Source organism: Erinaceus europaeus, chromosome 1, assembly GCF_950295315.1.
Source record: "Erinaceus europaeus chromosome 1, mEriEur2.1, whole genome shotgun sequence".
Classification (NCBI taxonomy): Eukaryota; Metazoa; Chordata; class Mammalia; order Eulipotyphla; family Erinaceidae; genus Erinaceus; species Erinaceus europaeus.
In genome coordinates, this window is record NC_080162.1 from 45,089,221 (window position 1) to 45,116,412 (window position 27,192).

The 27,192-nt window shown below is 42.7% G+C and overlaps 1 protein-coding gene across 5 annotated transcripts in view; it reads left to right on the forward strand.

Moving 5' to 3' along the window:
* Positions 1–27,192, forward strand: part of ZFP64 (ZFP64 zinc finger protein) — a 119,574-nt gene that overhangs the window by 19,882 nt on the left and 72,500 nt on the right. For 3 of the 5 annotated variants that reach the window (XM_007533027.3, XM_060185202.1, XM_007533022.3), the window contains 4 exons: positions 4,705–4,866; positions 6,447–6,509; positions 10,732–10,983; positions 25,267–26,954. In XM_007533027.3, coding sequence (XP_007533089.1) covers positions 4,705–4,866; positions 6,447–6,509; positions 10,732–10,983; positions 25,267–26,549 — 1,760 coding nt within the window. In that variant the 3' untranslated portion in view covers positions 26,550–26,954. Of the gene's footprint in view, positions 1–4,704; positions 4,867–6,446; positions 6,510–10,731; positions 10,984–25,266; positions 26,955–27,192 lie in introns of those variants that run through there. The other 2 variants (XM_060185193.1, XM_016192527.2) reach the window with 2 other exon arrangements.

Genomic DNA, 27,192 nt, shown 5'->3' on the forward strand with positions numbered 1-27,192 from the left:
TGCAGACCTGCTTCACCACTTGTGAATCTATTCCCCTGCAGGTGGCCTGGAACTGGGATCCTTACTCTGGTCCTTGTGCTTCATGTCACATGCACTTAACCTGCTGTGCTAACACCCCATTTTTATTATTTGTTTGTGTGTGTGAGAGAGAGTAGGAGCAGGAAACATCCAATGCCGTGCCATCCATGGAGTTCTAATCTTCTTTTTTCTTTTCCTCTTTTGTTGCCGCGGACCACCACAGTGGATAAGCAGCAGGAGGGTCAGGGGTCTCGAAGGCAACCTCCCCGGTGGGTCAGGAGTCGACGTGAGGGAGAACAGATAGACACCACACTCTATTGGAGGGTGAATCTGGACTCATTTTAATAGTGAAACTGCATTAGCTTTTATGCTTTTTTCAGGTTGCCTAAACAACCAGCTCATAAGGAAGTAGCAGTAAGCATCATAGTCTTGTGGCTTTGGCAGGCTACATGTTACTCCCCTTTTATTGTAAAGAATGGTACAATACTTAGTAGCACCCCGTTCTCAGGGGAGGTCATACCCAGAATTGTTTTTGACTTTTGTGGAGGGCTATTTCTATCATTAATCTTCTATGGGGGGCATACGGATCTTTGCCTAGTCGTGGACCACTGCTCATCTAGGTCTGATAAAGTTTAACTATTAATCTTTCTTTGTTTCAATACGTCAACTTGTACCAGGGAGGCCTCAATCTCTGCATTCTTTCTTTGAGGGGTAAGTCATAACATGACTTCTTTTGTCCGTCTATGCTGACCCACCTTCCCCACTTACATAATGTAACTTTCAAATATGCCCCTGTGTAAGGGAGAGGGGGTGCTTCTGACTCTCCATTCCCACCAGGCACTGCCAAAGCACTATTAATCAATTGTGACAGTATAATTATTTGTAGCAATAACGGGGGGAGAATGTGTCAACCCATTCTCGTCCTCCTGCCCAGCTTCCTTGAAGTCTGAATGCAGGTCCAGAGGAAATGACCCTGTCATGCTCCCTGGCGATCGTGATGGGGTGGTGCACTTTGTTGCTAGGAATGAACCCTTCACCTTACACCTACAAGGCAGGTGTTATATTGCTAAACCACCTCCCTGGCCCCAAGCATAACATATATCTAATTTATTTACTGTCTGAACCACTCCCCATTAGACTGTCAATGAAAACAAAAATGGGTGTCCCTCTAACTCACTGCCATTGCCGTGTGTGTGTGTGTGTGTGTGTGTGTAGAACAGTACCTGTCACACAGTAGGCACTTTATAAATGTGTGCTGTATAAGTTAGTAAATAATGACAACAGCTGTGGTGGTTTTGCATGTCTCACCTCTTAATTTTCACAATAGTCCCAGCAGGCAGGAATGGAAATTGTTCAATTCTCCAAGTGAGGAAGCTGAGGCTCAAAGAAATAAAACAAGAGAAAAGCACTTCTAGTCTAGTAGCTATCTAGTTTAGGGCTGCTCACATTATAGGTGATTAATTCCACTCCAAATTGATCCCACAATTGGGTGTCTGGCTCCCTTTGTTTCCCACCCCCCCACCCCGCCCAGGAAAACAGAAGTGCAGGTATCAAGGGCAGAATTGACAAATGGGACTGCATGCCACTCCTGCACGTCAGAAGAAACAGTCAACATAATGAAAAGGTGACCTATGAAGTGGGAGGAAGTATCTACAGAGCCTCTAGCTGAGAAGGGATTGGTATTTAGAGCTTTAGAGCACATTCATGCCCTCCCCATCTGCTGTGATTTGTCACCAAAGGGATACTGATGTTCATGGGTGGGCAAGTGGACAGTTAGAAGTTGAGTCCAGCCGGTTTCCTGGGATGGTGTTGAAGACATTGAGCTAAACTGTAGGGAGGACCTGGCCACTCTCATCCTTGCTCTCAGTGCCTTCCAGCTTCCTTTTAGTTCAAGAGATTATAGAACAGAAAGTTGGAAAGTCACGACAACATGACTAGCCATCCTGATTTTAGCCATAAGTCCTATGCCCTGGCTAACCTCTCACTCCCAGACAAAAAGGAAGATTTGCTCCCAAATCTTAAGCATTCCAAGTGAGTGTTCAGTGCTTATGTCTAAGTCTCGTTCTACTCAATTGTAGTGCTAATCTTTATGAATACTTGATCATTGCTACATGCTTTGTTACTCATGCTTCCATTAAACTTTACAACAACCCTATGAAATAGACAGTTGATTATCTGCATTCACAGGGAAGAAAATTGAAGTACAGAGAATGTAGCAGGCTGACCTACAGAATTAAGACTGAATCTTAATTCAAAGCTACATTATAACATATCTGAAGTGGAAGTTCATCTTAGAATCTATGCGGTTGCTGTCAGCCCCCACACAGTTGTAAAACCAAAAGTTATTGTGAACACAGAGACAGACTTGATCCTAGTTGATAACATTTTTATTCACTTCAGCAGAGGTACGTGCATGATTTGGAACTATGTGCATTGGGTTTAATTGCTGTTCTAAAACATCCCCCAAAGGTATGCAGTGATTCATATTGAATGTAAAGAAGTAACTCTGTACCCCCAAAACACCTGGAAACAGTAGCAGGGGTTCTTTTGATGTCTTTGAAACAAATGTTTGCTGTTGGAAAAACATCTATAGTTCTTGCCAGCAGCAACCAAGAAAATGAATTTCCTTAGTTTGGCAATGGTGAGTTAAGTTTCCCACTGAGATGTATAGAATAGAGTTGTCTGCACTCATGATTTTCAAACGTGTGTATATCAGAATCATCTGGGTGGCATACTAGAACATAGATTGCTGGTCTGTCCCAGAATTCACAATTCAGTAGCTCTGGAGTGGGGCCCTGGAATTTGTCTTTGTAATAAGTTCGCAGGTAGGTTCAGTGCTGCTGGCTGGGGATCATACTTTGAGAACCAAGCTGAACAGTGAAAACAGAAGCAATAGCCAGATTTCACAGTTTCAACAAGATTAATATATCAAAGAGACTTGATATGAACACCAAACATCAGTCTGTTAAATTCTTTTAGTGAACTTTAAAAAGAAGCTATGATGGGGGGAGGGGGGGTCTGTAGCAGAGTCGGTTAAGCACACATGGTGCAAAGCGCAAGGATCAGTGTAAGGGTCCCAGTTCGAGCCCATACTCGCCACCTGCAAAGGGGTTGCCTCACAAGTGGTGAAGCAAGTCTGCTGGTGTCTATCTTTCTTAACCCCTCTCTGTCTTACCCCCCCCCCTCCATTTCTCTCTGTCCCATCCAACAAGGGCAACAAAGTGGGAAGCATGGCCCCAGGAGCAGTGGATTTGTAGTACAGGCAATCTTGAAGAGAATCTATGAATAAAGTTAACTGTTCAAAAAAACATATTTTTTTAAAAAACAAGCTATGAGACATAATATTCTGCATATTTTTTACTTGAGAAAATTGAAACCATGAGTTTCTCAAACACCAAAATGCTGATTAAGATCTTCTTTATTTGGAGAGAGGTAGGGAGCAGGACAAGTGCAGGCCATTGAACCAAAGACCTCATACAAGTGAATCATGTGTTATTCCTCTGAACTACACCTCATGCCCAGAGCTTGGGTGTTCCTTGACATATGTCAGAATCATGCTGTCAATGCCAAAGGAGCCAGAGAAGTGCAGGCCTGCTTCCTAATAAATGTGCAAAGACATCTAAAATAGCTGCTTCAATAAATATAAAATAAAATTTCTAAAAAGTATTATAGGAGGCCAGGCAGTGGTATACCTGGTTAAGTGCACACATTACAATGCTTCAAGTCCCTGGTCCCTACCTGCAGGGGGAAAACTTCATGGGTGGTGAAGCAGGGTGCCAGTATCTCTTTTTCTTCCTCTCTATCTCCCCTCCCCCTCTCAATTTCTCTCTGTCTATCCAGTAATAAATAATATTTTTAAAAGTTATGAAAAAGTATTATATATAAAATACCTAAGAGAGGACTGGCCGAAGAGGTAGCTTACCAGTATTTTCATGCCAATGGCACAGGTTTGAGCCCAGACACTACTTGGGAAGTGCTATGACAACAGAGGAAGCTTTAATGATGTGGTGTCTCTACTCTATGCTCTCTGTATCTCTGTGTCTAAATGGAAAGAATGGCTTGGAACAGTGAGGTCACATATGTGTGTGGCTCCAGTTCCACAAAACATAAATAAATATATACATATATAGAGATATGGGATCATTGCATCAAAATGTATTTAATTGGCAGCCTTTTAGGTTTCTTGTATATAAAATAATGATGTAGGTTACAATCTATAACATCTTAGATTTTAAAATATTCAGAGGAAGTAATTGGTTGTAGGTGTGACTTGAAAAGGCCATGGGAAAAAATGGCCAAATATATAGAAATATAGATATATATAGTTATAGAAATAATAGTCAACTCATTATCTGCAACCTTGGGAGAACTACTGTAGCTTCCAATGGAGGGGATAGGGATACAGAACTCTGGTGGTGGGACTGGTGTAGAATTATCCCCCTGTTATCTTAGAATTTTGTAAATCAATATTAAGTCACTAATAAAATTAATAATTAAGCCACTAATAAATAAAAATAATTAAGTCACTAGTAAAATTAATTAATAAAATTGGGAAAGGATCAAGTGAGCAGTCCCAAGCAGCAATGGAGTCTGGTAAAGCTCCCTAGCATGTTCATTCTCTATAAAGGAAAGGGGATCAGTATTGAGCATTTGTATTATGAAAGTTAATAAATCATCATCTTTTAGTTTCAGCTCCAGAATTTGTTTTTGAACATGGCTACCAAACATACCTGCCCACAGAAAGCAATGAAAACCAAACAGCCACTGTCATCTCTCTGCCCACCAAGTCACGTGCCAAAAGGCCCGCAGCCTCACCTGCTCAGAAAAGGCTTAACTGTTGCTATCCAGGTAAAGACTGACTTGTGTCCTACTTGTACAGAGAAGCTGACACTTAACAGGTTCCAGGGCTAATTCATGAATTCCTGACACCTTGACATTGAGGTGCTCCAAACTACCTGGTTTAAAAATCAGTCCCATGGCATTCTGTCATCCTATTAAGAAATAAAGTAGCTGGGGGTTGGGAGGGTGGCAGTTGGTGGCACAGCTGGTTGAGTACACACACTACAGTGCACAAGGATGCAGGTTCAGTCTTCTGGTCCCCACCTGCAGAGGGGAAAACTTCATGAGTGGAGAAGCAGGGCTGCAGTTGTCTCTCTGTCTCTCTCCCTCTCTATCTCCCCCTCCCCTTTCAGTTTCTCTCTGTCTTTATCCAATAAAAAAAGGGAGGAAGAATAAAATTATTTTGCTATTCTTTTTAATATTTATTTATTCCCTTTTGTTTCCCTTGTTTTTTATTATTGTAGTTGTTGTTATTGATGCCATCATTGTTGGATAGGACAGAGAGAATGGAGAGAGGAGGGGAAGACAGAGAGGGGGAGAGAAAGCCAGACACCAGCAGACCTGCTTCACTGCCTGTGAAGCAACTCCCCTGCAGGTGGAGAGCTGGGGACTCGAACTGGGATCCTTATGCTGGTCCTTGTGCTTTGCGCCACCTGTGCTTAACCCACTGCGCTACTGCCCAACTCCCTATTTTGCTATTCTAAAAGAAAAAGAAAGACCAACCAACCTCTCTTCATTCTTGATCACCATACATGGGAACTCTAAGGCCTTTGTAATCTTCACACCGTTGAAATGGAACTCAGGAGAATTTCTGGTTGCTGGAAATTTTTCTTTTCATGCTCTAGCTTATGAAGACATCTAGAAAGATGTTTTCCTTCCTCGAAAACAGAACCTTTTTATTTCAAAGTCATTCCATACTAACTGAAAAGTTACAAAAATAGTATAAAAGTTTCTGTGTGTCCCCCACCTAGATTTCTCAACTGTTAAGACACTGCCATTTCATCCTTTATATATGTTTGTATTTTCCTCAAGCCACTTTAGAGTCTGTTGTAGATAATAATGTCCTTTACCTCTAAGTATCTCAGTGTTTATTTCCTAAAAATGAGACAACCACCATGCACTAATCACAATCAGGAAATTAGCATCTATACAAACTATTATATAATCTACTGACTTTATTAAGATTTTACCAGCTTTCTCACTAATGTTCTGTATATCTAAAGGAAAACATTTTTCTCTCATCCGTGATACCTATTGCATTTAGTTTTCATGTGTCTGTCCTGAGTTTTCTTTAATCCTAAAATTTTGTCTTTTATCACCTTAATGTTTTTAAAAATACAGAACTTTTTTTTTGTAAATTTTATCTCAATATGGGTTTGTTTGCTGTTTCCTTATAATGAGATTTAGGGTGTGCAGTTTGGACAGGAGACATGTATCCTTTTCAGTGTGTGATTCAGGAGGTATGTGATATGTTTTTGTACCTTTTCTGTGTAGTTAACTTTCCACTTTAGAGTATGGAATTTTTCCTGGGTTTCTTCTTCAGCTTATCATGCTTCTCTTTATAATTAATCTTTTCTTGCTTTCTTAAGGTTGCCAGTTCAAGACTGCCTATGGCATGAAAGACATGGAGCGGCATTTAAAAATTCACACTGGTTAGTAACATTTCTTTGGCATATATGCCCTCATTTTAATATATATATATATATATATACATATATATATGTAATTGGGGGTTTTTTTTGCCTGAAAAAAAAACCAATTACATATATATATTAGAATGCACATATTCTCATTTTGAGGAAGTATATGTGATTGGTAAAGAGAGAAATAAGAGGAAAAACTATAACTTTTAAATATCCTTACAGTGATTCATTGACTACAATGTCTATGTTATTTTGAAGTTCTGAAGGAGGAATTTAATATGTTTTTAAAGGAGAGAAAAGCATTGATACATGAACAAAGGAAAACATTATTTATGATTATTTTAATTTTAATATATGTTTATATGTTTCCTAGATTTTCTATATGAGAATTAGTGTTGTTAAAATTCCGGATGGCTCCAGCCAGCAGGGCTAGCTTCACGGGCGGGTAACAGAGACGCGCAGACAACGGCTGGGCAGGGAAGCTGTATTTCTTTATTCAGGAACAACGATTCATAAACTAAGACAAACTAATCACCAAACAGAACTCTGCTGTCTCTTTGCGGCACAAGCACTCTCTCTTACTCTCGAACTCTGCAACTCTTCAACTCTGGAACTCTGTCACTCTGGAACTCTGGCGGGGTTCCTAGGAGCGGGGCCAAGCGGCCCGCGAAATTAGCAGGACTGATCCAATTCTCTTGGCGGGGGAGGGCTAGAACAAACCAATGTAAAGCATACGAGAGTAGGAGAGAGTGCTTGCGCCGCCGCAAAGAGACAGCAGAGTTCTGTTTGGTGATTAGTTTGTCTTAGTTTATGAATCGTTGTTCCTGAATAAAGAAATACAGCTTCCCTGCCCAGCCATTGTCTCCGCATCTCTGTTACCCGCCCGTGAAGCTAGACCCGCCCGGCAAGAGCCTTCCGAAATTTTAACAACAAATTAGTGCTATACTATTTTAGCTAAGAATTAGATCTTCAGCAAATAGTATTTTTTGATATTTGACCACTGCCCAGACTTAGTGTTGTGGCTTTCACTTGCATTTTTATCAGCCTTCCTCAATCATCAATAGTCACAGTATTTTATTCTTGCAATGATAGGTACATTATACTTGATGGAAAATGTATACCAACACTAAAAACAACATTTGAATAATGAAAATCCAAATGACATGGCATTGTGTGTCTGATTAGACACAATGGTGATCCTAGAGCCAAAAGGCAATCACTGGCCATGACCAAAGAATTTGAGAAATAATTGCTGAATATTACATTTTCCAAAAACCAGGTAACATACTTTGACTTTAGGGAATATGTGAAGCTCAAGTTCAATTTCAGTGTGTCTCTACCTCGTGCACATCTGTACTCTGACATCATACAAATCTACATGATTTGAATTATGAAAAAATACAGCGGGCTGGGCAGTGGTGCACCTGGTGGAGTGCACACTTTACCATGTGCAAGGACCCCGGTTAAAGTTCTCAGTCCCCCTCTGTAGTGGGGAAGCTTCACAAGTAGAAAAGCAAAGTTGTAGGTTTCTCTCTTTCTCTCCCTATCTATCCCCTTTCTCCACTCAATTTCTCCCTGTCCTATCCAATAAAAAGTAATTTTAGATGTCTAGTTCTGCACACCTTTGGAAAGCATCTTCAATGCATTCATTAGGCAAGCTTGAATTTGTCTAAGTAACTAGAGTATCTCTGAGAGCAGCAATTGCCAGAGTATCTTTAACTTGGTTGTTGTCAGAGAAGAGGTGGTAGCCCCATGGCAGCAATGCTAGCAGGCTCCTTACCTGCAACCAGCCAGCATCACTACCATCTTGCAAATCGTTACTATCACAGATTCATAAGACAGCAGCCACAGGAGTTATTTAGCAGCTGGCAATACTGAGACATTATTCTTTCTGGATTTTTGATATTTGACCACTAATACTTTTAATGATAGTTCAAATCCATAATAAACTTTTAGATGCACTCTTAAATCCCAGATATTTATCTCACAATGATAGTGATCAGCTTTGACTGACAGTTGATTTCAGCACTTAATTATTTAGGAATTGTCCAAAATACATACTTGATATAAAAAAGAGAAATCCTGATTTGCAAATTCACCTCCATCTTATCCTATGTCCCATAGTCATCAGTATTAGTGGTTTAATATGTCTCATTCAGAGATTTTTTTTTTTTAAGATAGTTACAGAGAGGGACTGGGTGATGATACACCTGGTTGAGTGCACGTTACAATGCGCAAGGAGCAGCGTTCAAGCCCCCAGTCCCCGCCTGCAGGAGGAAAATTTCACAAGTAGTGAAGCAGTGCTACAGGTGTCTCTCTGTCTTTCTCCTTCTCTGTCTCCCCCTTCCTCTGAATTTCTGGCTGATGTAATCCTGTAAATAAATAAATAAATAAAAGATAAAAAATCTTTAAAAAGATAGTTATAAAGAGAAAGAGAGATGCCTCAACAATGAAACTTCCTTAGATTTTAACATGCCTGCACCAGAACTAAAAACACTCACTTTAGTACTTCTCCCATCTTTTACTCGGTTAATATATTTACACTATGGGGGGGGGGGGTCAGACAATAGCACAGTAGGTTAAGTGCACATGGACTGACTTAAGGATCCCCGTTTGAGCCCCTGGCTCGAACCTGCAGAGGGGCGGGGATCGCTTCACAAACAGTGAAGCAGGTCTGCAAGTATCTGTCTTTCTTTCCCCCTCTCTGTTTTCCCATCCTCCCTCAATTTCTCTCTTTCCTATCCAACAACAATGATATCAATGACAACAATAATAATGACCACAACAATAATAAAACAAGGGGAGGAAGTGGCCTCCAGGAGCAGTGGATTCATGGTGCAGGCACCGAGCCCCAGCAATAACCCTTGAGGCAAATATATATATATTATATACACTATGACTGCTCCATCTTGCTTTTATCATTGACCATTGGGTATCTTTCCACATTAGTATGTACACATCTTCCTTCATTCTTTTCAGTGACCATGTAGGGAATCGATTCAGTAATTTATGATACATTATACAGTGAAATCTTTCAGCTTTCAACACCATGTTGTGATATTTAATGATGTGAAGAGATGATTGACATTACTTAAAGTGTCAGGAAGAAGTCAGTGGGGAAGTAATGCTGCATTTGACTAAGAAAGCAAGACAGTCCTGGGATTTAACTCCAGTTGTGGAGAAGATTTAATAAAATCATCCAAATCCATGGACCTATCCAAAAAACAAGTGTTTAAATTGGTGTCAGCCAAAAGACTATGTTAAAAAAAGAAATGTCACATGTGTTATATCTGTTCTATGTTTATCCAAAATACTTTGGGAAAATGCAGTGAAACAAATGCCTCAAGTGTCTTTCTTTCTCTATCTCCCCCACCTCTCTCAATTTCTCTCTATCCTATCAAAAAAAAAATTCTTCATGGGTGATAAGATAACATGTACATTAGTGAGTGCACAGTAAGTTTCTATAACAAAGAAACCCAAACCCCAGGTCAAACAAAGAGAAATTCATGTCTCTCTCACAGCTGTTCAAAGCAGTTGACCAAGGGCAGGTAGGCAACTCTGTATTCACACAGACTACAAGACATCTGAAAGAGATGATGAAAGGGGAGTCGGGTGGTAGTACAGCAGGTTAAGCACAGCAGGTTAAGCACAGGTGGTGCAAAGCACAAGAACCAATGTCATCTACTTCTCCTCTTCTTCCTTCTCTCTCTTCCATTCCTTCTCCCTCTCTCTCCTCCTTCTCCACTTTCTTTTTCTTAGATACATTTACATTCTCTATCAAAATTGTCAATAAAAGAATCACGGGCTCAGACCTTACTGCAATTGAGGCTGAGAAGTGTAATTTTTAACCAGTCAGACAGTTGCTCTCCTAGAATTAAGGATTCTAAGTATTCAGGTGTCTCTGTTGTGAAGGTAGTTAAGGAGACAGTGGATATAGGAAATATAGTGAATCATCTATTTAAGTTAAAGGTTAATTTTTGCTACCTTCTATTTTTAGCATGCAATTCATGGTCATTGTAGAAAAATGAAAAACACTGGTAAGTGGGCCAAAGCAAAGAAACACCCAAGATAATAACGCTTTGCCAACCATCCATCAAACTTGCTGGGGTTTTCTAAATGCTCTGGTGATGATTTTACTTTTTTTCTTAAAGAAGTAGGAAATGAGACTTTTTTTTCTCAGTCTTTTTAAAATCTTGATGTCATCTGTGTGTATGTGTGTGTGTGTTTCAAGGAGACAAACCCCACAAATGTGAAGTCTGCGGCAAGTGTTTTAGCCGCAAGGACAAGTTAAAGACCCACATGCGGTGCCACACAGGTGTGAAGCCCTACAAGTGCAAGACTTGTGACTATGCGGCGGCTGACAGCAGCAGCCTTAACAAACACCTGCGGATCCACTCAGATGAGCGACCCTTTAAATGCCAAATCTGCCCCTACGCCAGCCGCAACTCCAGCCAGCTCACTGTGCACCTCCGCTCCCACACAGGTGAGTCCCCATTCTTATTCTCACCTGGGCTCCTGACTGCCTCGTGCAGAAATCATAAGCACCTAAAAGATTTGGTCAAAACCTAAGTAAATGAACTGGGATTATTTAGGCAGTCTATGACGTTCAGTTTTGCTTTTCATCTGACCAAAAGTGCCACCTTTCTCACTAAAATAGGTAGTTTATAACTGTGTGTATGTGTGTTTATAAATAAATATTTATATATCATAATAGCCTTCACTCATGGACTGAGTAGGTGAGCTCAATGAAGTAGAGATAACAACAAATGCACTTGTGATGTATTTCTGCTGGGCTAGCTTTGCGGGCAGGAGACAGACAACCAGGGACTCATGACTGAGCTGGGAAGCAGTATCTCTTTATTCATGTGGAACGCAGCACAATCTAAGCTATCTCTAATCACAATCCTGTCCTTATATATACTCGCCAAGTAGGGTGGAGACAGGATGTGACATAGAGAGGGTGGAGTGAAAAAAGACTGGTGGAAATCAGGGTGTACTAGGAGAGGGGGGCAGAACAAAAAGACATCGTGAACCAGTGGGGATTAAACCAATGCCCTGCAGGCAGGGCGGTGCTTAGTTAACAGTGGTTATGTAAATAGAATACAGTGTTAAGCAGGGGGGATTAAACCAATGAAACAGAAGGGGTTTTAGAAGCAGAATTAGAAGCATACCAACATTTCCCCTTTCTTTTTAACTAATGGCCATACTATCAGGAGTGTGGGGTGAACAAAAACCTATATCATACAGGCATTTTCAAAAGAACTGGCACAAGACATGGAGGAACAAAATAGGAGAGCAGCAAGAACCAGTGTGATGCCAAGGGGAGACCTGAGGGGGGAGTTTCCTGTCTCAAAGGGCAAGGTCTAGCAGGCAAAAGGGCATTTCTTGCCTCTGGGGGCATCTATTGCCTCTGTTTCCTGCCTCTGTGGGCGTTTCATGCCTCAAAGGGCATTTTCTGGCTCTGTGGGCATGACCTAGTAAGGAGGGGGAGTTTCCTGCTTCTGGGGACAGGGCCTACAGGTGAGGGGGCCTGCAGAGTCCCAAAGCAGATGGCTGCAAAGTCTATGGACTGCTGCTGTCAGTCTTTGAGAAACCCAGCAGCATAAAAGGAAACTGCTGTAAAGTTGTGTAAAGTGTCCAAGAGGTGTACCAGTAAGTCCAATGGAAGTGTCAGTCTAAAGCAGATGACCACGGAAGAAATGCCAGGGGATGAAATGCTGCACGTCTGTCTCGTTGGGGAATGTCAGCCACCGGAATTCTGCTTTTCTGTAGAGAGTGAGCTTTGGAGTCTGTGAATCTGTTTCTTCAAGTCGTGCCAGGTCACATCATTGGTTTCCAGGGGTACGTTGTAGTCATGCCATCTTGTGGGCGATATCAGAGAACAGGGGTCCAAATGGATTTCCAAGGATTCTATTTGAGTAGATGCTTTTTCATGTGAAGACTTGACAGCTGTAATTCACTTACTTGTCAAACAAAACTTGTAGCAGATTAGAAGTTTACTATAATTGATAACTCCATTACAATTGGAAGTCCTTTCTAGTATGATTTTAAGGTTGTTTAAACAGTTCAAATTCAATAAAAAGAACCATGTTTAGAAGCCTTAGGCATGAGAATCATTAACATAATTATTGCACTATCTTCCCCGCCCATAATTCATACAGTTTTCAGGATTAAACATTTTAGATTTATGCCAAGACATTAAAAAAAAAAATCAAAGGAGGAAAAAACAATTTTTGGATTGTTTCCGGATGTCTCTAGAAATCATGGCTGCGCCCAACATTTTTTTTAAGTCAATGTCATACAAAGATTCAGTCATTCAAATCACTCTCTTATGAAACGCAACTGAAAGCAGACAGCAAACTTAAGATATTCAGAGAGAACAACGAGGGGGGAATCGAGAGAAAAGTGGTAGGCAGTTTTTTCTTCTTTCACCTTGAACCAGATTATCCAGATCTCACCATGTAGCATCATGAGTCCCCAGAGGGCATCCTAGTCCAAAAAGCGCATCAAAATTCCAGCTAGGATGGTTTTGACTGTTCCTGCGGAATTGCTGCAGGCACCCATTTTTAAAAATGTCTTCCCATTGAAGAAAGAATCGAATCAGGAGAGTAGAACTAACCACGTGTCTCCATTCTTGGGGACTGCCAGGGTACTGGAGAATGCTCTTCAAGTTAGAATAGTCCTTCTCCACGGGAAACATGGAAGTCCAGAAAGTCCCAGGGGAAATCTCCATGCATCTTCCAAGCTCTGCAATCACAGTCATAAGAAACCAAAGTGTGGCCCGGAGCAAAATGTAGTCCTTCTCAAGAAACATGGGAGAGGGAATCCAGAAAGTCCAAGGAGAAATCTCCGTGCATCTTCTAAGCTCTATGATCACAGTCATAAGGAACCAAAGAACCAAAGTTCCCGGTCAGGGAACCAAAGTGTGGCCCAGAGCAAAATGTTCCAGAGACACAGAAACTGTCTCATGACGAAACAGTAGAGGCTTTGGGAAACCTCTTCATAAGTAGAAAGGCAACCCATAGTGGATAGGTAGCCAGGTTTACTTATCTGGGGGATGGGCAGGTTAGGTTCCACATTGGTTGGGCGCCATATGCCAGTCCCTGTTCAGGGCGCCATTATGCCAGGCTAGCTTTGCAGGCGGGAGACAGATGACCAGGGACTCATGGCTGAGCTGGGAAGCAGTATCTCTTTATTCATGTGGAACGCAGCACAATCTAAGCTATCTCTAATCACAATCCTGTCCTTATATATACTCGCCAAGTAGGGTGGAAACAAGATGTGACATAGAGAGGGTGGAGTGAAAAAAGACTGGTGGAAATCAGGGTGTACTAGGAGAGGGGGCGGAGCAAAAAGACATCGTGAACCAGTGGGGATTAAACCAATGCCCTGCAGGCAGGGTAGTGCTTAGTTAACAGTGGTTATGTAAATAGAATACAGTGTTAAGCAGGGGGGAATTAAACCAATGAAACAGAAGGGGTTTTAGAAGCAGAATTAGAAGCATACCAACATATTTCTGTATCATGTATGGGTAGGAAGGGACAGTCACTTTTAAAATCCACTCTAATTGGTTCAGAATGGAACAGCTTGATTGAAAAAGCACAGCAGAACAGGAAACTCAATAAAATACCTATGGTTTTCCTTTGACAAGTGTATCCTAGAGCTCTCACTACAGCATAACAAGCATCACCAAACTTCAGTGGCACATTATAAAGGATGTTTATTGTTGTCATTGGTCAGGTCTGCAGGGGGTTGGTAGATAATCTGGTAGTATTGGCTGCATTTTAATCTGGTAGTCTTGGCTGGGTTTAATCACAGGGTGGGCGTGAACTGGCTGGGATAGTCTGGCTGTGCACCACAAATCTTTCAACCTCTTTTTGGGACCAGTGGCCTGTTTTTCTTGTGACACTGGCAGAAATAGAAGCAAACAGGCCTCAGTGTTCAAGCTCATTTTCAGGCTCCATTTGTAACAGATCTGCTAACACATCATTGGCTAAAGCAAATTATATGGTTCAGTCTAGTGTGAAGGGACAAGGCTGAGCTTACCCACAGTGGAAAGTTTCCAGAAGGTTACATGACAAAAACCTAGAGATGCAAGAAGGAATAAGTAACTGTGGCCATTTTAAGAGTGAGGGTGTTCATTGGAGAAGGAGTTGGTGCCACTTGCTAATTCCAACTCTTTCTCAAAGGATTAGAGTTACTTTTGTAAACAGTTGCAATCTATCTCACTGTCATTCACATTTCTCAAATGTGCAAAGTGCTTTCCTATCTTCTCAAGACTGCAACAAGTCACATCCAATCCTGGATCTGACTGGAAGACCAAGAGCTAGTGCTGCCAGTCAGTTCTGCTTATGGCTCTTTTTCTGCATTTAAGTCAAATGGAGAGTTCTGGGTGGGCAAGATAGCTCACCTGGGTAGTGTACCTGCTCTGTTCTGTACACAACCAGGATTGAATCCAGTCCCCACCTACTGGAGAAAGTTTTGGTGCTGTGCTCCCTTTCCCTCTCTCCCTCTGTCTTTGTGTCTTCATATGTCTCTTTTTATCTGAAAAAGTTGGTCCAGAGTAGTCCAGCCTCAGAGGCAAAAAAAAAAACCTCTTTGTCCCCATACTTCTAATGTACAATGGTAAAGTAGAGTCAGTGAAGATTCAATAATCCTAATCTTCAAAAGGATAATAATAGGTTGGGGGTACTTGACAGCCCCTGGTCTACAGATTTCAGCAATCCCTCTGAGTCGATTTTCTTAGCCACCCCTTATTGAAGACAGAGAATGTTTCTTAATTCATTGTTGTTAGAACTCCCTGGATCTTGACTCCGACCAATGAAATATTCTTTCCATGGCCTTCATTCCTGAGCCACTTCTGAAAAAGTTTGAAAAGTATACCTTTGAGTAACTTTCATTTTTCTGCCTGCTTGTCAAAGTTGGGGATCTTTGCAGATTTTTCTGTCATCTAGACGGATATTGTTTGGTAGAGCTATCTGAAAAACTTTGTTTCCTTGTGTATCAGTATGCCAAAATCCACACCCATAATTCTTTTGGATGCTTTACTATAAACCCATTTACAGGTACTTTAGACTTAGAATCTTCTGTGAATTTAATCTCCTGAGACTTCGGGGAATCCTGGACCAGTTGAGAAAACCTACTTGACACCAACTTAATGCTTTTGGAGGTGTTGATAAAGAATCTTCTACATTTGCAGCACTCATTTCTACTTCCCTTTGAGATTGGGTCTCTGGACATGACCTTTGCCCCCAGGTTTTTGCCTTTTTTTGAAAACCTTTTGTTGGCTGGATATGAGATTCTTTATCCAACCCAGCACATCTTTCATCTTTATAGTCTTTCTACATTCTGTTAAGAAAGTAGCTCACAGGGCTGGGGAAATAGCATAATGGTTATACAAAAAAAACTTTCATGTCAGAACCTCTGAGATCTCAGGTTCAACCCCCAGCTCCCCATAAACCAGAGATGGCCAGTGCTTTGGTTTCTGCCTTCCCCACCCCTGAATTTCATTATAAAAAGGAAATAATTAGTAAGAGAAAACAGCTCACACAGCCTAGATGGCGGTGCAGTTGATAAAGCATAAAAGTTGATAAAGACACTCTGCATGAGGTCTTGAGTTCAGTCCCCAGAGATGCAAGGAGTAATTGTGGCCATCTTAGGAGTTGGAGAAAGAACACCAGTGTCACATGTGCCGGGGTGATACTTTGGTGCTCTCTCTTCCTTCTTCTCATAAATAAATAAGGAAATAAATAGTGAATTTTTAAAAAGAAAATAGTGAACTTTTGAGTTTATTTCTTTCTTGGAGTGCTTTCTCACGTGCAATTTAGAAACTCCTTCACTCTTCTACCTAGAACTCATCTCTTTGGTCAAGTTAAAAAAATATTACTTGTGGTCCGGGAGGTGGCACAGTGGCTAAGGCACTAGACCCTCAAGTATGAGGTCCTGAGTTCAATCCCCAGCAGCACGTGTACCAGTGATATCTGGTTCTCTCTCTCTCTCTCCTTTCTCATTAATAAATAAAATCTTTAAAAAATAAACTGTTTAGGGAGTCGGGCGGTGGCGCAGTGGGTTAAGCACACATGGCACAAAGCGCAGGGACCGGCGTGAGGATCCCGGTTCAAGCCCCCGGCTCCCCACCTGCAGGGGAGTCGCTTCACGGGCGGTGAAGCAGGTCTGCAGGTGTCTATCTTTCTCTCCCCTCTCTCTGTCTTCCCCTCCTCTCTCCATTTCTCTCTGTCCTATCCAACAACAAAGCAACGTCAACAATGGCAATAATAACCGCAACAAGGCTGCAACAACTAGGGCAACAAAAAGGGGGAAAAATGGCCTCCAGGAGCGGTGGATTCATGGTGCAGGTACCGAGCCCAGCAATAACCCTGGAGGGGAAAAAAAAAAAAAAAAAAAAAAAATATATATATATATATATATATATATATATATTGTTTATATTTTCTATTTTTTCTTTTCTATTTATTTATTTATTTATAAAATGGAAGTATTGACAAGACCATAGAATAAGAGGGGTACAATTCCATATAATAGGTTACCTCAGGTAACAGTTCTTACCAACTGTTAACCATTAAATAGTGTGAATTGCTATTTTTCCAACCTTTGTCTACTTACTGCTCTATACAAATGCCAATGTAGACATCTTAGGTTTCTTGGGTTTTTTTTTTTTTGAAAGAATTTATTTATGTATTAATGAGAAAGATAGGAGGAGAGAGAAAGAACCAGATATCACTCTGGTACATGTGCTGCGAGGATTGAACTTGGGACCTCATGCATGAGAATCCAATGTTTTATCTACTGTTCCACCTCCTGGACCACATATCTTGGGGTTTCTAATAATAGAAATGTCCTATGTCTAGATACCAGTATCAGTTAACTGTTGACACAATAATGCAGCATAACTAAGATGCCATGGAATGATGGTGGCTACAACAACATACTTTTTGCTTCCGTCACTGGGGATCATCTGAGTATTATCTGGGCCACTCCGCTAAGATTGACTGGCTCACAATTCTGACCTGCTAGTAATGGGCTGGTTTTCCATTGGCATTGGCTGAAGTAATCCAGCTCTACTCCACATTATCTACCATCTTCCTTCTGGGACTAGCGGGCAAGACAAGGCTTGACCTTCTGTGGCATGAAAGGCAGGTGTATAAGTGAGCAATCCCAGTGCACAAGTCCATCTCATCTGTTTCAAGCTATCATTTGTATCAAGTCTACTTAGCATCCCGTAAGCCAATCCAAGGACATGACTGAACCTGTTATCCAAGGGTCATGGCAGGTGACCCTGCTCTTGTGTGAACAGCATGCATAATTATCTAGATGGCAGAATCCATGCTTCCAAGGAGGAATGGGAGTAAGGGAGATTTAGGGACATTTTAGTAATTTACAACCCCAAGTATAGACATTGGCAAGGCAATGCACAGCTGATTTTCTTCAGAAATTTTCCCCAGAATAAGTTAGAAGAATTCACTGATGAAAGTGACTCAGAACCATTTTGACAAATAAAGATAAACTTACCATAAAATTGGTCTGGAAAAGGTATATATCCTAAAATGTTAAAAATATGTGCCACACATGTATAACCTCCATGGAATGTTCATTTCCCTTTTATAAATCTGTGACACTTGTAAAATTTTAAATTAATAGAAATTTTCTTTTACCTGTCGCGTCCAGCGTGGCGGTGACAGTGAGACGGGAGAAGGGCGTCGGGATTGATTAACAGAACAGCAGAGTCAGTTCATGGAGCAAGCAAGCAAGCCTTTATTTTTCTCTTGTCCCAGCTACTTATACTGTTTCAGGGCATGGGAATGCGGAACTTGCGGTTGGCTCTGCCAGAAGCCGTGGGCCTCCCGAGAGGTCAGGCTGTTCTCAGCAAGCCTCTGTACTTTGTGTACTTCTTCTTGGCCTCCCACAGCAGGCAGCTCTACCTAAAGCCCCAGGGCAGGAGTGTGAGGCCAGGGACCCTTTGTCCCGACATCTCCCCCCTCTTAAAATTATGCCGAAGGGAGCTCCTGTCTTAGGTCGTCCCGGTCGGGCAGATCCTTACCCGTCTTTGGGAGGCCTCTAACCCTGTCTTAGGTGGTCCGTCCTGACCGGGAAGTTGCCCGTCTTTGGGGCACCCTCAGCGTTCCTGCAGCATATTTAGCCATACCTGAGGAACTTCTTCTCTAGGATGGCGGGCAAGGCTGAGCATTACCTGCGTGGTGACCCTCTGGTGATGCCTCTGGGAACGATACAACCTTTTGAGTCCCCAACAGGCTGTAACAGTAACTCCTGTTCCTATGATTGCCAGGGCCAGGGAGCCTGCCCATCGTTGTACCCAACCTCCCAGCAGAGCCATATTATTCCACCATGTTTCCCCACTTATGGGGGGTACTCTGGTCTCATTAATTCTCACAATCTGATTAGCAAGTTGATTGGTGAAATTTACAAATGTCACATTCCATGGACCCCTAAGGCAAGTATTCAGCACCTGGAGCTGTTTGGAGGCATTTTGCACCTGTAGGGGGGTGACACAGGTGGCACGGAAAAAATGTGAGCATGTGGCGTCGTGCATTTTCCACAGTGCATCTACCTGCTCTTGGAGCAGGGCAGTCTGTTGGTTTAAGTTCAGAATGCCCATGTGTATCTCAGCATTAAGAGTGTTCTGCATTTGCAAGCCCTCGCTGACTCGCTCAGCCAGCTGATCAATGGTGCTGGCTGCGGCAGCCAATTGAGATAGGGCGAGTCCGGCCACCGTGGCTGCTGTGGCACAGGCTGCAATGATGGCCACCACCGCTGCCGTGATTCCAAAGTCCCTTTTCTGCCTGTAGAGCACCAATTCTTCTCTGTTCTTAATGACCGTCAGCAGAATGGGCAGGAAAGCTGGGTTCCGCACTGTCATTGCGGAGTCTTCTTCTTCTCTCCAGCAATTGCTAAGGAGACAAGAGCTGGAAGAGCAATTAAGCATCCCCCCCCCCCCAAGTCACCCGTATGGTTCCACAGTATGAAAAAGAAAAGGCTCAAGAGACAGGCCCTGTTCTTTATGGGCACTTGTGTCTTATGTGTTATACTTAATGTCTTTTCAAACCCTTCGAACCGGGCCACCGCTTCCATTGTTGGAGAAGTCGCCCAATGAATAATTGGACAGGGCAAGACATGGTCCCAGGAAGGAACTATTACCATCAAGCCATGATGTGTTGGTGGTGCGAATGAAGCACAGGCTGTCCCGTAACTAAAATGTATTGTTCACCGAATGGGTTTTAGTGGGAGTATTCTGGGAGGCTGTACTAGCAATTTGGGCATATACTCCAGGGTCATATGCAGTTTGTGCCTGCAAGGTATTATAGGCACCAGTGCCCTGTAGCATATCCAAATTCCTGTGAGCTTGTCCAGCATTAGCATTAAGCAGGGCTATGTGGAGACATTCTTCATAATATTTTCCTTTTCATAATAAGTAGTCTCCCCCCGTAAGCACTGCCCAGCACAGTTGTTGCCAGTCACTGGGCGTCAAATTTAATGCCGCAAAACTTTCAAACATGGTTAGTGTGAAGGTGCCTGGGGGCCATCGGAGCACACTGCTTCCTTCATTGCCTTAATCTCCTTAAAGGGCAAGGCCTGATGTTGCCCAATAACCTGTCCAGGATTATTTGGATCTAGGACTTCCATGACTGGCATGACGAAGGGGCGAAACCTTACTCCCCCCGTTGGACCCATGCCCTCCACCGCCTCCTCCAGGGCTGGAATATGTCCTTCCCAGGCCGCATACGCCAGAGGTTGTAGCAGGGGAGCGGATGGCACCACCGGTGGGGCCGCATTCTCCGCGGTTTCCAGTTCTTTAATGTGGCAGCGGAGGTCTTTTATCTCTTGTCTCAATATGCATTCCTCGTCCTCACTCTCTTCCTCACTATCTGGAATCGGCCCTCCCCCGTCCTTCTCTCAATCCTTCTCAGGAGGTAAAGGCTCGCCTAAAGGCGATCTAAAAGTGTTCCGTAGCTCAGGGAGCGACGAGTCTCCTCCTCCTGTACCTCCTGCCACACTCCCCGGGCTGCTCCTAATTCAGCTTTTATTCTAACTTTTTCACCCCACAGTGCATCATTTACTAGCCTCCACAGAGAAAATGTCGCTATAGGGAAGGCGTCGGGGCCTTGCTTATGGAGTTGTTTTTGCAGGTCCCTCTTTACCTGGTCCCAATCGGGAATGTTCAGACCTCCTCCCGAAAGGAACCAGGGGCTAGCTGTATTAATTATGTCCAAGAACTGCTGTGCGGTGCTAGACTTAATGGCAGTGCCTTGTTGTTCAAGCAGCCACCTGAGCTGATGCTGTACTTCTTTTTTTTTTTTTTTTATTAATTAACAAAACCATAGGGTAGGAGGGGTACAACTCCACACAATTCCCACCGCCCAATCTCCATATCCCACCCCCTCCCCCGATAGCTTTCCCATTCTCTATCCCTCTGGGAGCATGGACCCAGGGTCATTGAGGGTTGCAGAAGGTAGAAGGTCTGGCTTCTGTAATTGCTTCCTCGCTGAACATGGGCGTTGACTGGTCGGTCCACACTCCCAGTCTGCCTCTCTCTTTCCCTAGTAGGATGGGTCTCTGGGGAAGCTGAGCTCCAGGACACATTGGTGGTGTCTTCAATCCAGGGAAGTCTGGCTGGCAGCTGTACTTCTGTTCTGCTTCCACTGTTACCCATTTTCGTTTTCTGTTTCTGAACTCCCAATACACCGCCCGCCGGCCAGGAGGTGACCCCGTCCGCTTACCCCTCGTTCCCGATCTCGGTGGAACCTCCACTTGTCGCGTCCAGTGCGACGGTGACGGCGAGACGGGAGAAAGGCGTTGGGATTGATTAACAGAACAGCAGAGTCAGTTCATGGAGCAAGCAAGCAAGCCTTTATTTTTCTCTTGTCCCAGCTACTTATACTGTTTCAGGGCATGGGAATGCGGAACTTGCAGTTGGCTCCGCGGAACTTGGGGTTGGCTCCGCGGGACTTGCGGTTGGCTCTGCCAGAAGGTGTGGGCCTCCCGAGAGGTCAGGCTGTTCTCAGCAAGCCTCTGTACTTTGTGTACTTCCTCTTGGCCTCCCACAGCAGGCAGCTCTACCTAAAGCCCCAGGGCGGGAGTGTGAGGCCAGGGACCCTTTGTCCCGACAATTACCCTTTCATCACTTTGATCTACATTGTCAGTTGTCTTAATAGTAATATAAAGTCAAGAGATATCTGTTAGTTTAAATATATCAACTGCTCACTCATTCAACAAGACTCGTTAACTTCTAACCATATAATGGATACTGAAGATGTTAATAGTGGACAGGAATAAGCATTGTCACTAACTTTTAAGAATTTATCGGGGGGGGGGGGGGGGGGGGGACCAAGTGGTGGTACACCTGGCTGAGTGCACAAGTTATAGTGCACAAACCCGGGTTCAAACCCCCGGCCCCCACCTGCAGGGGGAAAGCATCACGAGTGGTAAAGCAGGGCTGCAGGTGTCTCTCTCTCTCTCTCCTTCTCTCTCTCTCTCCCTCTCTATCCACCCTTCCTTCTGGATCCCTCTCTGTCTCTATCCAATAAATAAAATTAAATTAAATTAAAAATTAAAAAAAAAGAATTCATTAAGGTCAGTGGGACTATACTAGAGTACACTTCATTTAAGACATGAATATTGTTAAGGGGGGTGGGAAATGGCTCAGGGATTTAAATTATGCAGTTCAGCTGTGATATTTATCATATAACTTTCCTGGGTTTCACCTATATTGATTGAGTTTTTTAAAAGTATGAAAAGATAGTCATTAATCTGAACAGGGATATAACTGGGAAAGCTAATAAACATTCTGGAGGGAGGATTCTATTCTCATCTCCACAGGTACTTTTACCCAGGTATCCATCAATAGAATTTAGGAGGCTCAGGAACTTGGATAATTATATTTATATCTTCGTTTTTCACTAATATGTACTGAAATGTGACATATCCTTTGGTTAAAAAAAATAGACCATCAATCTGGTAACAGTGCATGTGAATTTATCACCAGTAAAAATCATAAATTTTTATATAAACTTCTATAGACAGATCAAAATATTTTTATACTCATCCCTATTAAGAAATTATTATAGTCACTAGACCCGCCGCTAGTGTCATTTAATGCACTAATAAAGCCTACATGTTATGTCATACATTTTTCTTTTCATATTTGAGTATTATAATTAGTTTTATGTTATGATTTATATTTATCTTAATTTACTTGGTGTTTTTAAATATGTATGTGTGAACTTAACCAGGTGTGCCACCACCTCCCCGTGTTTTTAAATATGGATCTAAGGGACAGGAGTGATAACATAATGGTTATGAAAAAGGCTTTTTGCCTGAGGCTCTGAAGTTCCAGGCTCAGTCCTTCACACCACCGTAAACCAGAGATGAGTAGTACTGTGGTTATAAAAGTAAGCAAATAAAATAAAGTGGTCATCCTTCTAAAAATGTACAAAAGTCTCTACTAAGACCAACATTCTGAAGTAGGAGTCATCAAACTTTCTCTGTAACAGGTAGATAGTAAATATATTAAGTCTTAGTGGCCCCTGTATTATAATAGTTGTTTTCTCTACCATTGCAGTATGAGTAACCTCATATAAGAACCAATGGATGTGGCTATATTCCAGTAAAACTTTATATGGAAAACTATGGGCCAAATTTGGCCTACTGCAGTTTATTACTATTCCTTGTTGTAAAGTGGTAGTATTAGTCATAGAAAGCATTGTTTGGATTTCAGTTTCTTTGTTTACTTGAATCTTTTCACATTTGCTTCTTTCTTGCCATCTTTAATTGCATTTATCAAATAATTTATGATTATGTTATGTACCAAACTGATGCTTAAAAAGCCAGTATGCTGGGGGAGTCGGGCTGTAGCGCAGTGGGTTAAGCGCAGGTGGCGCTAAGCTCAAGGACCGGCGTCAGGATCCCGGTTCGAGCCCCCGGCTCCCCACCTGCAGGCAGGTCCCTTCACAGGCGGTGAAGCAGGTCTGCAGGTGTCTGTCTTTCTCTCCTCCTCTCTGTCTTCCCCTCCTCTCTCCATTTCTCTCTGTCCTATCTAACAACAATGACATCAATAATAACTACAACAATAAAACAACAAGGGCAACAAAAGGGAATAAATTAATAAAATTAAAATTTTTTTTAAAAAGCCAGTATGCTATCCTATTCTTTTGAACTTGTGACATATAAATGTGAACATTGTTGTGTATATACAGAATACCTGTAGGATATCTGGAGTCAGTCAGAGCAGTCTGGGCTGAAATCCAAGCTCTGCCACATACAACTGTGTGATTATAAATACATTGTGTGGTTTTTCTAGGCTTCTGTCTGTTTCTTTGCTTTTTTTTTTTTTGAGGGGTGTTGTTTGTTTTTACTAGAACACTGCTCAGCTTTCGATTATGGTGGTGTTGGGAATTAAACCTGGAAACCTCAGAATCTCACACATGAGAGTTGTCTGCGTAACCATTATGCTGCCTCCATGGCCTTAAATGTCTCTCTCTTATGTGTACAATATTACTGTTAAGAATGTTATTGGTAATAGTTCCCACCTCCTGGGAATGCTGGCAGCAAAAAATGCAGCTATTTTCACAAGTGCTAAGGGGAGCACTGTCATTCCAGAAGCATCCAAAGACTGTTTATTCTGCTATTATTTTGCCTGCTTAAGCAGTTTCAAAAAGGGCGGGTCACCAATTTACTTTAATTATCATGGCCTTAGATCATTTGGATTTGGCATTCATTGAGGAAATAACTTTGGAATATCAGATCCATTCAGATGTTTGCATGTGCACTTGCTCTGCTTATCTTTCAGCAAATATTATTTTTTTAATCAAGCATCTGGGTTTTGTAAATTTGCAAGCAAAGAACACAGCTGGCAATGTGGGATAAATAAATTTTGTGCAATAAACACATCTTTACTAATAAAAATTCTGAATGAAAAATAAGCTGAACATTCCCATCATTCTAAAAAGAATGCAGTGAACGGGAGTGGGACGGTAGGGCAGCGGGTTAAGCACATGTGAAGCAAAGCGTAATGACCTGTGTAAGAATCCAGGTTCGAGCCCCTGGCTCTTCACCTGCAGGGGAGTCGCTTATAGGTGGTGAAGCAGGTCTGCAGGTGTCTATCTTTCTCTCCCCCTCTCTGTCTTCCCCTTCTCTCTCCATTTCTCTCTGTCCTATCCAACAACAACGACATCAGTAACAACAACAATAATAACTATAACAATAAAACAAGGGCAACAAAAGGGAATAAATAAATATTTAAAAAAAGAATGCAGTGAACATTTTTTTTTCATACCAGTAGCTGGTTTGAAAATATGCTGTTGCATCTGTTGCATTGTATAACAGAAACCCAACCAAAACCAATGGATGATTCAAAGTTACAGAACTATGAACCATTAAGAAGCAGGCTGACTGTTAACTATATGAATGATAGCTGGACTGCTTTGAAGAATATACTAGACGTATTTCCATATCTTACTTGGGACAGTTGAACAGCTCTTCCCATTTTTTTTTTCCTTTTCCTCTGGGTTTGATAATGGTGATGGTGGTGATTTGGGTTTGGGGAAAAAAGAGAAGTCCCCTATACCCTTCTGTTCTCCCCACCCGCACTTTTTTTTCCCCAGGGGCTGCTAGGAGCTGCAGTTAGAAGGTCTCCATCTGCCCGCCTTGGTATAAGCGATTTTCTGGTGTGTGCTTCGGGGGGATCCGCTGTGGTTGTTGCCTGTTCTTATGGAAACTCACCTTGTGTTGACAGGGGACGCCCCCTTCCAGTGCTGGCTCTGTAGCGCCAAGTTCAAAATCAGCTCGGACTTGAAAAGGCACATGCGCGTGCACTCGGGGGAGAAGCCTTTCAAGTGTGAGTTCTGCAATGTCCGCTGCACCATGAAGGGGAACCTCAAGTCACACATCCGCATCAAGCACAGTGGGAATAACTTCAAGTGCCCACATTGCGACTTCCTGGGTGACAGCAAAGCCACCCTCCGTAAGCACAGCCGGGTTCATCAGTCAGAGCACCCAGAGAAGTGCTCTGAGTGCAGCTACTCCTGCTCCAGCAAGGCGGCCTTGCGCATCCACGAGCGCATCCACTGCACGGAGCGCCCCTTCAAGTGCAATTACTGCAGCTTTGACACCAAGCAGCCCAGCAACCTGAGCAAGCACATGAAAAAGTTCCATGGGGACATGGTCAAGACCGAGGCCTTGGAGCGGAAAGACACAGGCCGGCAGAGCAGTCGGCAGGTGGCCAAACTGGATGCCAAGAAGACTTTCCACTGTGATATCTGCGAGGCCTCGTTCATGCGAGAGGACTCGCTCCGCAGCCACAAGAGGCAGCACAGTGAGTACAGTGAGAATAAGAACTCAGATGTCACCGTGCTGCAGTTTCAGATCGACCCCAGCAAGCAGCCCACCACACCCCTCACTGTGGGGCACCTCCAAGTACCTCTTCAGCCCAGTCAGGTTCCCCAGTTCAGTGAGGGGAGAGTCAAAATCATCGTGGGACATCAAGTGCCCCAGGCCAACAGCATGGTCCAGGCTGCTACCGCAGCAGTGAACATTGTGCCACCCGCCTTGGTGACTCAGAACCCAGAGGAGCTCCCTGGAAACAGCCGGCTGCAGATACTACGCCAGGTCAATCTGATCGCCCCTCCCCAGGCCTCAGGGTGCCCTAGCGAAACAGCCACAATGGGGCAGCCAGCAGTCCTACTGACCACTCATGACCAAGCAGACGGAGCCACCCTGCACCAAACCCTAATCCCCACGGCCTCAGGAGGCCCGCAGGAAGGCTCTGGCAACCAGACTTTCATCACCAGCTCAGGCATTACGTGCACTGACTTTGAAGGCCTTAATGCTTTGATTCAGGAAGGGACGGCTGAAGTGACAGTGGTGAGCGATGGGAGCCAGAATATCGCTGTGGCCACCACAGCTGCACCTATATTCTCCTCTTCCCAACAAGAATTACCCAAGCAGACTTCTTACTCTATCATTCAGGGAGGAGCCCACCCAGCTCTGCTCTGTCCCGCTGATTCCATCCCAGATTAGTACTTTAAAAAGAAAAAGAGAAAGCAGGGGGATGGAAGAAAAGAATAACCAAAAAAAAAAAGAAGAAGAAGAAGAAGATGATGAAGAAGAAAGGAAATGTCCCAAGTAGAATTCTCTATATGAGATTGGCTTTTAATATTTTTAAAGACTATTTATTTCAAACCATCCCTCCACCTCTACCCTGTAATAAATTGTAATTTGGTACTGCTTACTGTAATTTTTTGACTCTGAAATAATTTTGAGACCACTTTGGAATTGCTGTGTTCGGACTATTAGAGAATCTGAAATGTCATCAAGATGATTCAGATTAGGGGTTGGGAATTAAATGTGATAAGTAGTGAATACATTTGTTTGTTTCTAACTTGATTTCTCAACTCTAATAAAGGGTTTTTCCAACTCATTAAATTTGTGTAGTAGATGGTACTTCCCAGCCTCTCTTAAATTTCCAGTCTGAAATACCCGAGTTGGGGGTTTTAATACACATACAAATTCATTGGCATGAAGAACCATTTCTACATAATATTACATGGATATTTGACTGCCCTTCCAAAAACAAAACTGTTTAATGCAAACGAACAAAAAATGAATAGCTTCCTAGTAAATGTAGCATATAATTAAAGAATATTTGAAGAAACAAGTTTTT